Source organism: Phoxinus phoxinus (genome assembly GCF_949152265.1).
Source record: "Phoxinus phoxinus genome assembly, chromosome: 24".
Classification (NCBI taxonomy): Eukaryota; Metazoa; Chordata; class Actinopteri; order Cypriniformes; family Leuciscidae; genus Phoxinus; species Phoxinus phoxinus.
Window position 1 is genome coordinate 26,875,214 of NC_136899.1, and position 15,877 is coordinate 26,891,090.

General features: G+C 42.0%; 1 protein-coding gene across 2 annotated transcripts in view; it reads left to right on the forward strand.

Annotated features, from left to right (window-relative positions):
- The window catches only part of vopp1b (VOPP1 WW domain binding protein b), a 54,084-nt gene extending 38,768 nt beyond the window's left edge, over positions 1 to 15,316 (forward strand). Inside the window, exons 3-6 of one of the 2 annotated variants that reach the window (XR_013796409.1) lie at positions 6,174 to 6,251; positions 6,747 to 6,880; positions 11,896 to 12,530; positions 13,214 to 13,407. Coding sequence is in view for 1 of the 2 variants with exons in the window: in XM_079602759.1 (XP_079458885.1) it covers positions 6,174 to 6,251; positions 6,747 to 6,880; positions 11,896 to 12,107 (424 nt within the window). In the remaining variant the exon portion in view is untranslated. Of the gene's footprint in view, positions 1 to 6,173; positions 6,252 to 6,746; positions 6,881 to 11,895 lie in introns of both variants that reach the window. The other variant, XM_079602759.1, reaches the window with a different exon arrangement.
- The last annotated feature ends 561 nt before the right edge of the window (positions 15,317 to 15,877 follow it).

The following is a 15,877-nucleotide window of genomic DNA, read 5'->3' on the forward strand; positions in this document are numbered from 1 at the left end:
CTGGGGATAATGGTGTACTGGTGATAATGGTGTACTGGTGATAATGGTGTACTGGTGATAATGGTGTACTGGTGATAATGGTGTACTGGGGATAATGGTGTACTGGTGATAATGGTGTACTGGTGATAATGGTGATAATGGTGTACTGGTGATAATGGTGTACTGCTGATAATGGTGTACTGGTGATAATGGTGATAATGGTGTACTGGTGATAATGGTGTACTGGTGATAATGGTGTACTGGGGATAATGGTGTACTGGGGATAATGGTGTACTGGTGATAATGGTGTACTGGTGATAATGGTGTACTGGTGATAATGGTGTACTGGGGATAATGGTGTACTGGGGATAATGGTGTACTGGTGATAATGGTGTACTGGGGATAATGGTGTACTGGTGATAATGGTGTACTGGTGATAATGGTGATAATGGTGTACTGGTGATAATGGTGTACTGCTGATAATGGTGTACTGGTGATAATGGTGATAATGGTGTACTGGTGATAATGGTGTACTGGGGATAATGGTGTACTGGGGATAATGGTGTACTGGGGATAATGGTGTACTGGGGATAATGGTGTACTGGTGATAATGGTGTACTGGTGATAATGGTGTACTGGTGATAATGGTGTACTGGTGATAATGGTGTACTGGGGATAATGGTGTACTGGTGATAATGGTGTACTGGTGATAATGGTGTACTGGTGATAATGGTGATAATGGTGTACTGGTGATAATGGTGTACTGCTGATAATGGTGTACTGGTGATAATGGTGATAATGGTGTACTGGTGATAATGGTGTACTGGTGATAATGGTGTACTGGTGATAATGGTGTACTGGTGATAATGGTGTACTGGTGATAATGGTGATAATGGTGTACTGGTGATAATGGTGTACTGGTGATAATGGTGTACTGGTGATAATGGTGTACTGGTGATAATGGTGTACTGGTGATAATGGTGTACTGGTGATAATGGTGTACTGGTGATAATGGTGATAATGGTGTACTGGTGATAATGGTGTACTGGTTATAATGGTGTACTGGTGATAATGGTGTACTGGTGATAATGGTGTACTGGTGATAATTGTGATAATGGTGATAATGGTGATAATGGTGTACTGGTGATAATGGTGTACTGGGGATAATGGTGTACTGGGGATAATGGTGTACTGGGGATAATGGTGTACTGGTGATAATGGTGTACTGGGGATAATGGTGTACTGGTGATAATGGTGTACTGGTGATAATGGTGTACTGGGGATAATGGTGATAATGGTGTACTGGTTATAATGGTGTACTGGTGATAATGGTGTACTGGTGATAATGCTGTACTGGTGTACTGGTTATAATGGTGTACTGGTGATAATGGTGATAATGGTGTACTGGTGATAATGGTGTACTGGGGATAATGGTGTACTGGTGATAATGGTGTACTGGTGGTGATAATGGTGTACTGGTGATAATGGTGATTATGGTGATAATGGTGTACTGGTGATAATGGTGATAATGGTGATAATGGTGATAATGGTGTACTGGTGATAATGGTGATAATGGTGTACTGGTGATAATGGTGTACTGGTGATAATGGTGTACTGGTGATAATGGTGATAATGGTGATAATGGTGATAATGGTGTACTGGTGATAATGGTGATAATGGTGATAATGGTGTACTGGTGATAATGGTGATAATGGTGATAATGGTGTACTGGTGATAATGGTGTACTGGTGATAATGGTGTAATGGTGATAATGGTGTACTGGTGATAATGGTGTACTGGTGATAATGGTGTACTGGTGGTGATAATGGTGTACTGGTGATAATGGTGATTATGGTGATAATGGTGTACTAGTGATAATGGTGATAATGGTGATAATGGTGTACTGGTGAACTGGTGATAATGGTGTACTGGTGATAATGGTGTACTGGTGATAATGGTGTACTGGTGATAATGGTGTACTGGTGTACTGGTTATAATGGTGTACTGGTGATAATGGTGATAATGGTGTACTGGTGATAATGGTGTACTGGGGATAATGGTGTACTGGTGATAATGGTGTACTGGTGGTGATAATGGTGTACTGGTGATAATGGTGATTATGGTGATAATGGTGTACTGGGGATAATGGTGTACTGGTGATAATGGTGTACTGGGGATAATGGTGTACTTGTGATAATGGTGTACTGGGGATAATGGTGTACTGGTGATAATGGTGATAATGGTGTAATGGGGATAATGGTGTACTGGTGATAATTGTGTACTGGGGATAATGGTGTACTGGTGATAATGGTGTACTGGGGATAATGGTGTACTGGTGATAATGGTGTACTGGGGATAATGGTGTACTGGTGATAATGGTGTACTGGGGATAATGGTGTACTGGTGATAATGGTGTACTGGGGATAATGGTGTACTGGTGATAATGGTGTACTGGTGATAATGATGTACTGGTGATAATGGTTTACTGGTGATAATGGTGATAATGGTGTACTGGTGATAATGGTGTACTGGGGATAATTGTGTACTGGTGATAATGGTGTACTGGTGATAATGGTGTACTGGTGATAATGGTGTACTGGTGATAATGGTGTACTGGTGATAATGGTGATAATGGTGTACTGGGGATAATGGTGTACTGGTGATAATGGTGTACTGGGGATAATGGTGTACTGGTGATAATGGTGTACTGGGGATAATGGTGTACTGGTGATAATGGTGTACTGGTGTACTGGTTCTCTCATCAGCGGCTCAGTAGTTATGCTAATATAATAAAGTCACTCTAATGGGGCTCATTTGTTTCCCCGACCTCGCGGCTCGCTCAATATGTGGCACAGCTTGCCCCCAGTGTGCTTTACTGGAGAGGATAATGAGCAGAGCGTCTGAGCGCTGTCCGCGTGACAGCTCACGATATGAGGAGGTGTGTATGATGCTATCCGCTGTGAGCTGGGCTTTTAGGCGCTGTGTCGCGAGCTTTATTCCGCCGTATCAGAGCTTTGATTAGCGGGTCAGTCACTAGCAGACGCTGTTGGACTAATGGCCTTTGATTCGGAAAGGTTTTCTCATTATTCTGTCATGTTGAAGAGCTTTCATCATTAATCTCTGTTTGCGCTCTCCTCTGGACACAACACACACTCAGCAAACCTTTATATTTACAGGAGACTGGAAATGAAAGTAAACTACAGTAAAATATCCAGTGAACGGCTGGCGTCAGCAGCAGAACAGATGTAAGAGTTACTCCAGCGCTATATCTCAGTGTGGTGGAGACCCGTACTCCTCCATCTCTACAGGCCGTGTCAGTGTTGGGTTTGCTCCGGATCACAGATGCACAAGCCAGTTTGGACATGGGTTAATTGAGAGAATCTGAATAATTAATGCGTCTTGGCCTATTTCATATTCCAGGTAATATCTGCATACGGCAGCACATTCTTGAATAAATAATGCTCTGGTACATCGGGAAGACAACAGAAAACAGAACATCTTTCAGATTAGCATTCAGTTAGCATGAAGCAATAGAAGAGCAGTGGCAAGGGGAAAATAGCGTTAGCCGCTCAGTCTTGATTGGTAATTGGTTGTTGGTTTCATCAACTATAGCTAGTCAAATGTGCTAGGACTGGGGATATGACGATATAAATATGTTGATTGATTTGTGTGTGTGTTGCTTTAAATGCAGATGAGCTGCAGCTCCGCCCCCATTCAGAAGAGGGCGGAGCTTCAGAAACTCTGGCAATAACAGAACCGGCCGATCTCACTCCTCCAGAATCCCAGAGTAACCAGTAGCGAGTGCAGCCTTACGGAGAGACTCAGAGTTTCTGGATGTTAGTGGAGACGTTTCTGTAGTAGTTGTGGAGTTACACTGATCATCTCATCATCATGTTGAACTCTTACACAAGTGTCCACAGTTCCTGAGGTGTTTAGAAGACAGCGCTGACATGTTCTGGTCAATAGTGTTGAACAATTCCAGATCAACTCCTTTATTTTGACAGAAAAGTACAAACAAGAATATCGTTTACATGTAGCGCGTCGATTTGGAGAGGTATATAAGACTCATACTCTCTCTCTCTCTGGAAATATTTATCTAACTTATAATTGGCATCTAACACACATACTGTATTGGTGAGTAAAATCGAAGAATGTATTGGCCAATGGCTAATGATAGACATTCTTTAGTTGCCCATTACTCGCATTGTAGAGGGTTGCATTATGACCCCTTTAAGTCTTTCTATATGGTTCATATATCACTGTATGCAAATATATCCCTGCAGGAGTTATTGACACATTAGAGTGATGAAGAAACATGATGAATGAGGAATAAAGTTGTTTAAAGTGCAATACACCACAGAAAATAACTCATATTCAGTATTCAAACACTGACACACAGCTTTCTTTGCACGACTAGACGAATCTAAGTATTCATGTAAACATGTCTTGAGTAAAGATGAACAGACGGAAGAATCATATAAGAGTAGGCCTATATTGAGCTGTGCATTCAGTCTTAAAGTGACAGCGACCTAATAAATCTGCAGCTCTGTCATTAATGTGGATCTCACAACGAAAGACCAAGAGAAATCATTTACTGCTCTCGACTGAATAACTTCTGTAGCTTTGATACATATCACTGCATTTAATACAGCGAAGATTATGCAGTGTTGTATTTTACATTTGATTACTTTATTCAATTTATGTATTATTTCTTACTTCTGTTTGGTAGATCTTTGTTCTGTTGTATGTGTTTGTCCTATTGCTTGTCATTTGTTAGTATTTTAGGCCTAACTGTGTTCTTGTCTTCAACTATTGAGAACGTTGTACGTTGTCATGTCCACCCCGACTCCGGGCTTTAGCAGGAAGACTTCGCTGGCCAGGACACTTCTTCTGAAAACTACAATTCAAAAACATTATTTCCACACAGTATCTGGTGTTTCATTTTGATCCATTTCCACGGAGGTATTTCTATCCCCTGTAGATAATCATGTTTTATTGAACATTATCTGCCACTAATGACATTCGCTCAGCAAAACATGACCTGATTAACATAAACTCGTTTAATCGCCCCTCATTAACACATGTACACAATGAGAATCGCTGTTGAACACTTGTACAGTTCCCGCTGTGAGGAACACGAGTCCTTCACTTCCCAGTGCACATCATGCTTTATTACAGAAGGATTATGATGCCAATATTTACAGTTGCACATCATGTGTAATACAGCAGCAGAAACTACACTTCCATCATTAGTTATAATCCCACAAGCACATGACTTGATGGTTCATCGTGTGGGATATTAGTATTCTGTATGAGTGGATGTGTTCCCGGTTTCCCGCTGCTCCGTCATCATCGTTCATGTTTTCCGTGAGGAAGATTGCAGTGACGTGAACTGATCCGATATCGTCTGGTCATGTGCAGTGTTGGGGAAAGTTACTTTTAAAAGTAATGCATTACAATATTGCGTTACTCCCTTAAAAAGTAACTAATTGCATTACTTAGATACTTTTGTAGAAAAGTAATGCGTTACGTTACTTTTGCGTCACTTTTTCCCCCCTCGGCTGGGCTTGCACGAAACACAAAAGTTCTATTTTTGGGCAAATGTAACATTTTCACACCAAAAGTGAAATAATAATCCTCCGGCTGAAGGACATGTGTACAGTAGAGGAAAGCAGACCTTTCTATCTATCTACAGTCATTTCTGCTTATTAAACTGAATCATCGAAGGTCAGAAGCAAGTACATTGGTCCATAAAGTGAGATTAAATGCATATAAAAATATTTAGTTATTTTGAGGTTTGCATAGTATTCTGATTCTGCATTCACTGATTTTATTCATTTTGAGGAATATTGAATATTTTTTTGTGCAAGTGAGATGAGTAAATGCTCACTTTTAGTCTAGAACTACAATAAACATCATGTTCACACACACACACACACACACACACACACACACACACACACACACACACACATCTGCACTTTGATTTGATTTGACAGGAGAGCTGTCAGTCAATAAATAGAAAACAAAGTAACTTGCGTCACTTATTTGAAAAAGTAACTCATATATTTTGTTGTAAATTTTAAAAGTAATGCATTACTTTACTAGTTACTTGAAAAAGTAATCTGATTACATAACTCAAGTTACTTGTAATGCATTTCCCCAACTCTGGTCGTGTGTGTTCTGGTCCACAGATGCCGCTCGTATGAAGACTGCTGTGGGACTCGCTGCTGCGTGCGGGCTCTGTCCATACAGCGGCTCTGGTACTTCTGGTGAGAACGCTTTCTACACTTTAACTCGTGTTTCATTTCACTCGTAAAAATAAAGGGTCCATATCGGCATCGATGGAACTGATCACCGAAAGCTTCTTTGGAGAATAAAAAATTAAAAAGGTCATTCGTTTCTCACAGGTAATTTATCTCACTTTGAGTTGCGAGTTTATATCACAATTTGGACTTTATAACTCACAATTATTATTTTTTATCTCACAATATTGAGAAAACATTCAGTGGCGGAAACAAGCTTTTAAAAGATAATTCTGACTTTATAACTCGCAATTACGACTTTATATCACGCAATTCTGAGATGAAAGCCAGAATTGTGAGATAAAAAGTCGCAATTGCCTTTTTGTTTCGTGGCGTAAACAAGCTTGCACAGTTATCTGTTGCAACATGAAGTTAATTATTGTTGATTTTAAAAGCAGTTTTCCACACGTTTGCTTGATGAGGGCTGTGATTGGCAGATTGTGTTGTTCTCGTCTCTGATAGGCTGCTGCTGATGATGGGTGTGCTCTTCTGCTGCGGCGCGGGATTCTTCGTTCGCCGGCGGATGTATCCGTCTCCGCTCAGCGAAGATCCGACCTTTAACGTGTCCTTCACCAGACAGCCGGTCAGCACACCAGGTGAGGACCACACTATCTCACCGCCTGACGCGTTCATGCGCCAGCTGAGCACATGTGACCCTGCACCACAGGCCAGTCACAGGGGGCCATTTTCTGAAAATGAGATTTATACATAATCTGAAATCTGATAAATAATCTCTCCACTGATGTGTGGTTTGTTAGGATAGGACAATATTTGGTCGAGACACAACTATTGGAAATCTGGAATCTGAGGAGCAAAAAAATGTAAACATTGAGAAAATCTCCTTTAAAGTTGTGCATTTATGTTCACGATTGTGCTGCATTCACTCACAAAAATACATGTTTTATATATTTACGGTAGGACATTTACTAAATATCTTCATGGAACATGATCTTAATATCCTCATGATTTTTGGCATAAAAGAAAAATGGATAATTTTGACCCATACAATGTATAGTTGCTATTGCCACAGATATACCCGTGCGGCTCCAGACTGGGTTTGGGGTCCAGGGCCACAACTCTTCCCCAAACTCTCTCTAAAGCATCAGTCACTGATCGACAGCTCATAAATCTCCTGAGCTGACTACATAGACACAACTTCTGTGTATTTTTGTGCTGTTTTGTGTAGTACTTGTGAGTCACTAACACTAACTTCTTCATATGTGGAGTGTTGACATCAGTCTCTCTGAGGTTAGGACGCTGTCTAAACAGCTCACAAGGTTTTGGAACAGAGTGTGTTGTATTCGGAAACTACGACAGGACAAATCTCGTCCTTATTGATTATGATTACGATTATGATTATGATGCTGCTGCTACAAAATATGTCCCTCATCTCACAATTTTTCTGAGCCAAACCTGGAGTGTAACCGCAGCTCCCGAATCCTCCCTCTGTTGTGTTGCTGAAGGAGATATTACGCCTCGGCCAAGGCTGGCCCTTCAACACACACTTGAGTTATTTCCTCATCTCTGAGCCAAACCAGCAGGACACTGCAAATGAGTCATTCTGGTGTGTGAGCCAACATACGCCACACACACACACACACACACACACACACACACACACACACACACACAGTCCTCGTGTGCGGGACAGGCTGTTGTGTCAGCGAGTGCTTGTCAGTCACACACACACACACACACACACACACACACACACACCAGCGAGTGCTTGTCAGTCACGAGCTGTTTTCATGTGTTCACAAATAAATGTGCATATACTGATTATATAGACTGAGAATAAAACATTGCTGGCAATATTCATAGTTTCATGGTAAACTATTTTCCCTAACCACTAAAACACATATTAGGAAAATAGGTCACTTTTGTTTGACTTTAATAAGTTTGTATCTTGTATCTGGAAAATGAACCGACATCATATTTGCAACTTGAGTGGACAAATGAATTGAAAATCTGAGTAAGGCTGCAGTTCCTTGGGCTTTATTTCTAAGGCTTTTATTCTTCAAAGGACAAATTAACATTAAAAAGGAAAAGCACTCCCTTGTTTATCTAGTTAAATGGAAAAACAGAATAAAAAGGCTCGCTTGAGCTCCAGTTTAAGCAAACGAAGCGTGACACGCATCAATCTGACTGAAGCTTAGTCCCTAGAACGGCTAGAAGTCCAGTTTCTTGCAGTAAATCTGAAGGATCTCTTGCATTCATAAACATATATAGCTCTAAAGAACTAGGTAGGCTTCATAAAACAGCATCATTATACATCATCGGCCCACAGCACTTTCCCAGCACACAGGATTGATGCGGTTCAGCTCCTCTACGCTTCTACATTCCCTTCAGCTCATTAATATCTGACGCAGCTGTCAACAATATTCATAGTTCACATGTCAGGCACATCAACTGGAGTTTGTGCATTCATAGATAATGGTGAGTGCTTGCAGAAGTGCTGCTTCTTCAGTGTGTTGATGGTTTCAGCAGAGCTGGACGAGGTTGTCGGATCATTTCGCCAGAGAGGAACAGAGAGAGAGAAGGTTTGGAAATAAAGCGATTATAATCGTCTGCAAACACGCATAATTAGTTTCCATACAATCATATATAAAGCGCACACAGACAACACATCAGGTTCTGTGTCTTCAGCGAGCGCTCTGTGTGAAACTGTCTCTGTCTATTTATTGTTGTTTGTCCACAAGCATATTATATATCTAGACACGAGTGTAATGGTGAGGAATCAGCATTGGATAGAGCACGCACGAGTAGAACATGTACAAGCGGGCTGGTGGCGTTCATTCATAAATTAACAACGTGTAACACTATCGAGAGTTTTAGCTCTGCTCAAGATTGCGCAATTTTTCAAAAAGTTTCAAAAAGAAATGTTCAAACAGTCAGAATGTTTTCTTTATCTCTTCCTCTTATGATCGTGTGAAAACTAATTATGCGTGTTTGCAGACGATTATTTATGGTTCTTTTTGTGTTGATTATACAAAACCCTCTGAGGAGCGTCTCGGAGCAATCAGTCCGGCGGTTCCCTGCCGGTTCGCCGCTTCAGGGCACCGGATTGGTCACTCGAGTAACACCTAGACCAGTCTTGAGACACAGTTTGGCAGTGTGGAAGCTACTGACAAATGTTTCTCGTTGGGTCCGGCAGACCATAGAAAAGGGCAGTTCGGGTCTCGCCCGCCCAGGTTTATGGGGGTCCTATCCACCGTGGTGGGCCCGAGCAGGTTCTGGTAATGGAACAAGAAGTGAAAACCCTGTTGGAGAAATGAGAAAGTTGGAGTTCTACAGTCGGTATCTCATAGTTCCAAAGAAGGATGGGGGTTGCGTCCTATTTTGGATCTGCGAGTTCTGAACGAGTCAGTCATGCTGCTAAAATTTACAATGTTAACCTTGAGACAAATCATGCCTCAGATCAGATCCGAGGACTGGTTCGTCACGATAGATCTCAAGGACACATACTTCCATATCACAGGAAGTTCCTGCGGTTTGCTTTTAAGGGCAAAGCATACCAATATCGAGTTATTCCGTTCGGCCTAGCTCTTATCACCCCGCACTTTCACCGGATGCGTAGAGCGCCTCTTCCTTTCGTTTGCTTGTTTTCAGGCAAGTGCCTCTTTCTTGCCCGTCCCCAGGCGTGTCGTTTGATCGGAGGGGCAACAAAGAGAACAGAGTCCTGATGGGATGTGGGATTTCAAACGGAAGAAGAAATGGACTTCTCTACCGGACCTGTCAGGATGGGGAGCTTGGTATTCGAATCATGAACGACATCAACGATTGGTTGATTCTGGCTCAGTCGCATCAGTTGGCGGTTCGGCATCGAGATGTCGTTCTCACCCACATGAAAGAGTTACGGCTAAATGCCAAAAAGAGTGTGCCATCTCCACTACAGAGGACCACTTTTCTAGGCGTGGTTTGTGATGCAGGCATGCCTCCCATCGGCACGCATAGATTCCATCCTGTCAACAGTTTCAAGGACTGTTGGGTCTGATGGCAACAGCATCCAACGTGATGCCATTTGGCCTGCTGTACATGAGACCCCTGCAGCAGTGGTGGCTCTGGAGGCACCATCTCACCTGGTGATGATGGCTCAGGCTCTACATCCCTGGGCACCAGATTCAGTGAGTAGACACCCTGTCGAGGCAGGGGCTGAGGCCCAGGGAAGGGAGACTCCAGCCCGAGGTGGTGAAGCTCATATGGAGTTGCAGACGTGGCTGTGCTGTGTCTGGACATGGTTTCCCTGATTGTTCTACTCCCGGGAGTTCTGGAGGTTTGGGTCCCAACTCATAGACTCACGTCTCTCAACTGAGGTTGTTGAGGTCACTATCACTCTAGAGCTCCCTGCAAACAAACTGGTTTCCTCTGTGGTGCGTTGGAGCAGGAGGAGTATGGCGGCTTTGTAGCCTTGTATTGGGGTATTCCTACAAGAGGTGTGTGTGATGTGGCTGGCTGTTCTTTTCCGCACACACTCGTCGGGTTTACAACCTAGTTTTGGGTTTTACCCCTGGGTCCCAGGTGATTCTGTCTTTGTTGTGCTAGCCTGATTTCACACAAGACAGTCACTGGTCACTATGGTGCCGTTGGTATAGACGTTCCCACAGCGTCATCTCGACGCAACGCGACTTACCTTGAAAGGGAACGCCTTGGCTACTAGTGTAACCTCGGTTCCCTGAAGAGGGAACGAGATGTTGCGTCGCCCTGCCATACTTCCGGCGTGCCTGTGATCGACTTGCTTCGACCTATCAGAAGCTGACAATGTTTGGTCTGGGTGCGCTTTATAGCTTCCTGCCATGACGTCACCCGCCTATACGCCATTGGACTGATTTCACAATCAGACTTCACAACGCAATCACACAGAGCGTTCCCACAGCATCAATCTCGACACAACGTCTCGTTCTGTCTTCAGGGAACCGAGGTTACAGACATAACCGAGGCGTTTCCCTAACCGACCTCCAGCTTGGCACAGCAGTTAACTTTACATCCAAAATGCACCTAACTACCAAACACTTCATTCATGTCTCAGATCAGCTCATTCTTCCAGAACACTAGCAGAGGATTCACTCGACAAACACACTTTATCACTCATAAAACACACACCTGAACACACTAACAGGAGCATAATACAATGATATCTTTTGTAAAATGTATTTTATAATTCACTGCAGTTTGTTACATGATCCATGTTTACTTTATTATACAAAATTATTCCTAAGTTCCCCTTTGGAATGAGAGATGTGTAGACTTGTGTAGATTGTTTTGATAGCATTTAATAATAAAAAAAATTTAAAAAGCATTTAACAAACAGCTGTCTTATTCAATGTTGGTCATGTTAGGTGTCAAACTTAAGTTGAACAGTTTTGTAAGGAGTGTGTAAGCGTGCAAATTGGCCTGTGTGGAACATACATTAGAATGAATTATCACACAGTATGAGAGCAACTTTGTAAAGTACTCTTATATGAGCCACCAGTATTTCTAGTCCCACTTTTATGTCCCTCAGTGTGACGGCAGCTTTATATCAGAGACAGTTTCCACTATTCCAGTGACAGATGTTGACCTTTTATAGCGCTAGTAAACCTTGACATTAATTCGATCCATGTTTCTCCAACAGTCTCTCAGCAGCCGGGCATGCAAGGCTACGTTGACCCCTGCGTCGCCATGACGACGACGACCCTGGCCCCTGCCTACCCTGGGCCGTCCCCGGCAACACACGTGATGAGCTCCTTCCCCCCCCCACCGTCCTACTGTAGCCACCCGCCGCCCTCGTACGAGCAGGTGTTCAGCGGCGCCGAGAAGAAGAGCCACACACAGCCCTCGCAGTGAGGACACACACACACACACTCCTCCTTTCGTTTGCTTGCTTTCAGGACGCCTCTTTCTTGCCCGTCCCCAGGCGTGTCGTTTGATCGGAGGGGCAACAAAGAGAACAGAGTCCGGATGGGATGTGGGATTTCAAACGGTAGAAGAAATGGACTTCTCTACCGGACAGAGATTTGAGGAACCTGTCAGGATGGGGAGCGCAGAAGATTTTCAGATTTATTTGCGAGTGCGCGCGAGAACTCGTGTTGGTCACAATGATCCGAGATGGAAGCGACCCTTGACCTGCAGGAGAGCAGGAGCTCCCGAACCATCCCGACGCCCAACCTTACTCCAGAACCCCAAAAGCAGGGAGTTTCGTACTGTAGACTTCTGATCCACATCATGCATTCGAGCTGTTGGTTTGTTCCAATCTAAATGCTTTATTGGGTCAAGAAACTCTTTAATGGGCGGACATGTGAAATAGATGATGAACTCACACGGAGTGAGTCTATTGAAGCCATGCTCACAGAGCGAAGGGATCTGTTCACCTCATCTGTTCACTTCACCCATAATGCCCTGTTTCTGCGGCTTTCAGGTTAAAGTCTCGTTTCGTCAAAGTTCGTTCTCTGGTCCTCTGCGGATTCATTATTATCATTGAAATATGTGCAGAAGAACCAGAAGGCTTGACCCCCAGTGAGAAATATAGCTGGAGTTTATAGTGTTATTTGGAGGAGTGATGCATTTACTGCTTGAAAACATTTTAGCCTCTTCATTAGCATGAACACTGATAACATGTGAAGCCAACACACAGAACTTCAACATTACATTCATGCATTTAGGAGAAACTTTTATTCTAAGCGACTTTACAAGAGAAGAACTAAAGCCATTTTTTGGAGCCAACAATATTTGTAATATCCAGTGCCAGAGTTATTTCTCTGGTCAAGCTTTCTATATTTTCCAATAGTTATTTTACATGCAGACGGATGAATCTCTTGAAAACTCTCACATTTAAACCCTCAGTTAAAATAAATAGAATTAAAAACAAGAAATGATAGTTTGCATGAATAAATTAATTTTTTTGTGTAAAATTTTGGTAAAGGTTTTTGCACTTGCTGTGTGAACTCACAAAGACATTATGGACACGATTAGAAAAGGTTGAATGGTCCTGGAAGTCAAACTTGTTCTTTTGCGGTCAAAAATTAGCCAATTAGAAACAAATGGGAGATGAACTTCCTCCAGTGGAAGCGTTTGGTACTGCGCCCAAACAAACTGAAAACTCATTTTTTTGAGATATCAACCTCAAATTAAACTTTTTTTATATACTTAAAATTTCTGTCATTTTTGACGGCCACGTGAGGGTTAATAATAATTTGGGAAATATGGTTAATTATCAAAAATGTCAATGCAAAAATTCCCCCATTTTCAAATATAATTTCTTAATTTCTTTGGGTGAGTTATGACCCAGACATGTTTTTGGTATGATTCACCCACATATACTTAATTAGTGATCATTGTTTGGGAAAGTATATCAAATTTGGAGGCTAATTCACACTACCCTAGAAGTGAAATGTCAATGTGGTTTTTATTTAAAATGTACTTAATATTAATTCAACATGCAAGTTATTTGAGAGCATATGTGAGAAAAAAAAAACTGACTGTAAATCTGCACATTTTGCATACTTATGATTAATATTTTGAATGCCGGCTGGTAAATATTCTAGATGTTGTGACCGTGAACAGAATGCACCTTCGGGATCAGGAATGCCAACGTTACGAAATCCCATTTATAAGAGAATGACCACAGGTTGGTCTTTTCACTAGTGCTTAAATTGCATTATTTATCAATTTACTCCCCATTATTGACTGGAAAACTGCCCATCATTAATTGGTCCTGGTGTATTTCAAGATATGTTTTGGAAAGTGTTTTTGTTTTTTTTGTAGTTGTGGTTTCATTGTTAATGTTTTATTTTTCATATGCTTGAAGTTTTAACTATGCAAAGGCGGGATGTTTAACTTTAGTTTAAATCTCATGAACGCATGTCTGAGAGATGTCTGAGAGATGTTTGAGAGATGTCTGAGAGATCTTTGAGAGATGTTAGAGAGATGTCTGAGAGATCTTTGAGAGATGTTAGAGAGATGTTTGAGAGATGTCTGAGAGATCTTTGAGAGATGTCTGAGAGATCTTTGAGAGATGTTAGAGAGATGTCTGAGAGATCTTTGAGAGATGTTAGAGAGATGTTAGAGAGATGTCTGAGAGATCTTTGAGAGATGTCTGAGAGATCTTTGAGAGATGTTAGAGAGATGTCTGAGAGATGTTTATGAGATGTCTGAGAGATCTTTGAGAGATGTTTGAGAGATGTCTGAGAGATCTTTGAGAGATGTCTGAGAGATGTTAGAGAGATGTCTGAGAGATGTCTGAGAGATGTCTGAGAGATGTTTGAGAGATGTTCGAGAGATGTCTGAGAGATGTTTGAGAGATGTTAGAGAGATGTCTGAGAGATGTTTGAGAGATGTCTGAGAGATGTTAGAGAGATGTCTGAGAGATGTCTGAGAGATGTTAGAGAGATGTCTGAGAGATGTTTGAGAGATGTTTGAGAGATGTCTGAGAGATGTTTGAGAGATGTTAGAGAGATGTCTGAGAGATGTTTGAGAGATGTCTGAGAGATGTCTGAGAGATGTTAGAGAGATGTCTGAGAGATGTCTGAGAGATGTTTGAGAGATGTTTGAGAGATGTCTGAGAGATGTCTGAGAGATGTCTGAGAGATGTCTGAGAGATGTCTGAGAGATGTCTGAGAGATGTCTGAGAGATGTTAGAGAGATGTCTGAGAGATGTTTGAGAGATGTCTGAGAGATGTCTGAGAGATGTCTGAGAGATGTTAGAGAGATGTCTGAGAGATGTTTGAGAGATGTCTGAGAGATGTCTGAGAGATGTTAGAGAGATGTCTGAGAGATCTTTGAGAGATGTTAGAGAGATGTCTGAGAGATGTTCGAGAGATGTCTGAGAGATGTCTGAGAGATGTCTGAGAGATGTCTGAGAGATATCTGAGATGTCTGAGAGATGTTTGAGCCGCTGTGAGATGTGGCGTGTCATCAGTTAACACATGAGTGTTTTCAGTAATTGCACTGTTTCCTACACTGTCGTCGACACACCAGCAAGCATCAGTCCAGCGCTTCAGTGTCAGACGAGCCGCTGTAATAAAGCTCCTCTCTTCGAGACGTTTGCTACACCTTTCACACAGCTTGGGTTGCTTTCATGTGTTTGTCTGCACTACTCACACTCTCTTCACTTGCTCAGTCATGACATTTCACTGGATCTAATGAGCATACCATCAGATGAACCCACACTGGCTACTAGAGCATCAAGCTTGAGGATCCATCTCACAGATTTATATTTTAAAGCACACAGGCATCTCATGTTGAAATGTAAACACAATATCGTAATATACTCACAAAGGGAAATTATTTTATGAGAAAATGAGCACGACTGGCAAGCTATGTTCAGTTTAATTCTGCAGAAAGACAAAAGTTCACAGCCTTTTACTGTTTATCAAATATTAATCTTCATCTCTGATTGGTTTGATTCAAGGTTTAGAACTCAGAATATTTTTACTGGGAAAATAAATGAGAAAAATACTTCCAACCAAAAAAAAACAAGACTTTTGTAAAAGTGGGCGGAGGATGTTGCGCTGCAAGCCACACCCACCAGTGATGCGTGGGTCGATCCAAAATGAGCACCCGCGGTTACGAGTCATCTAAAAACATTTTTAATGATATTCGGGTCGTGGTCGGACGGG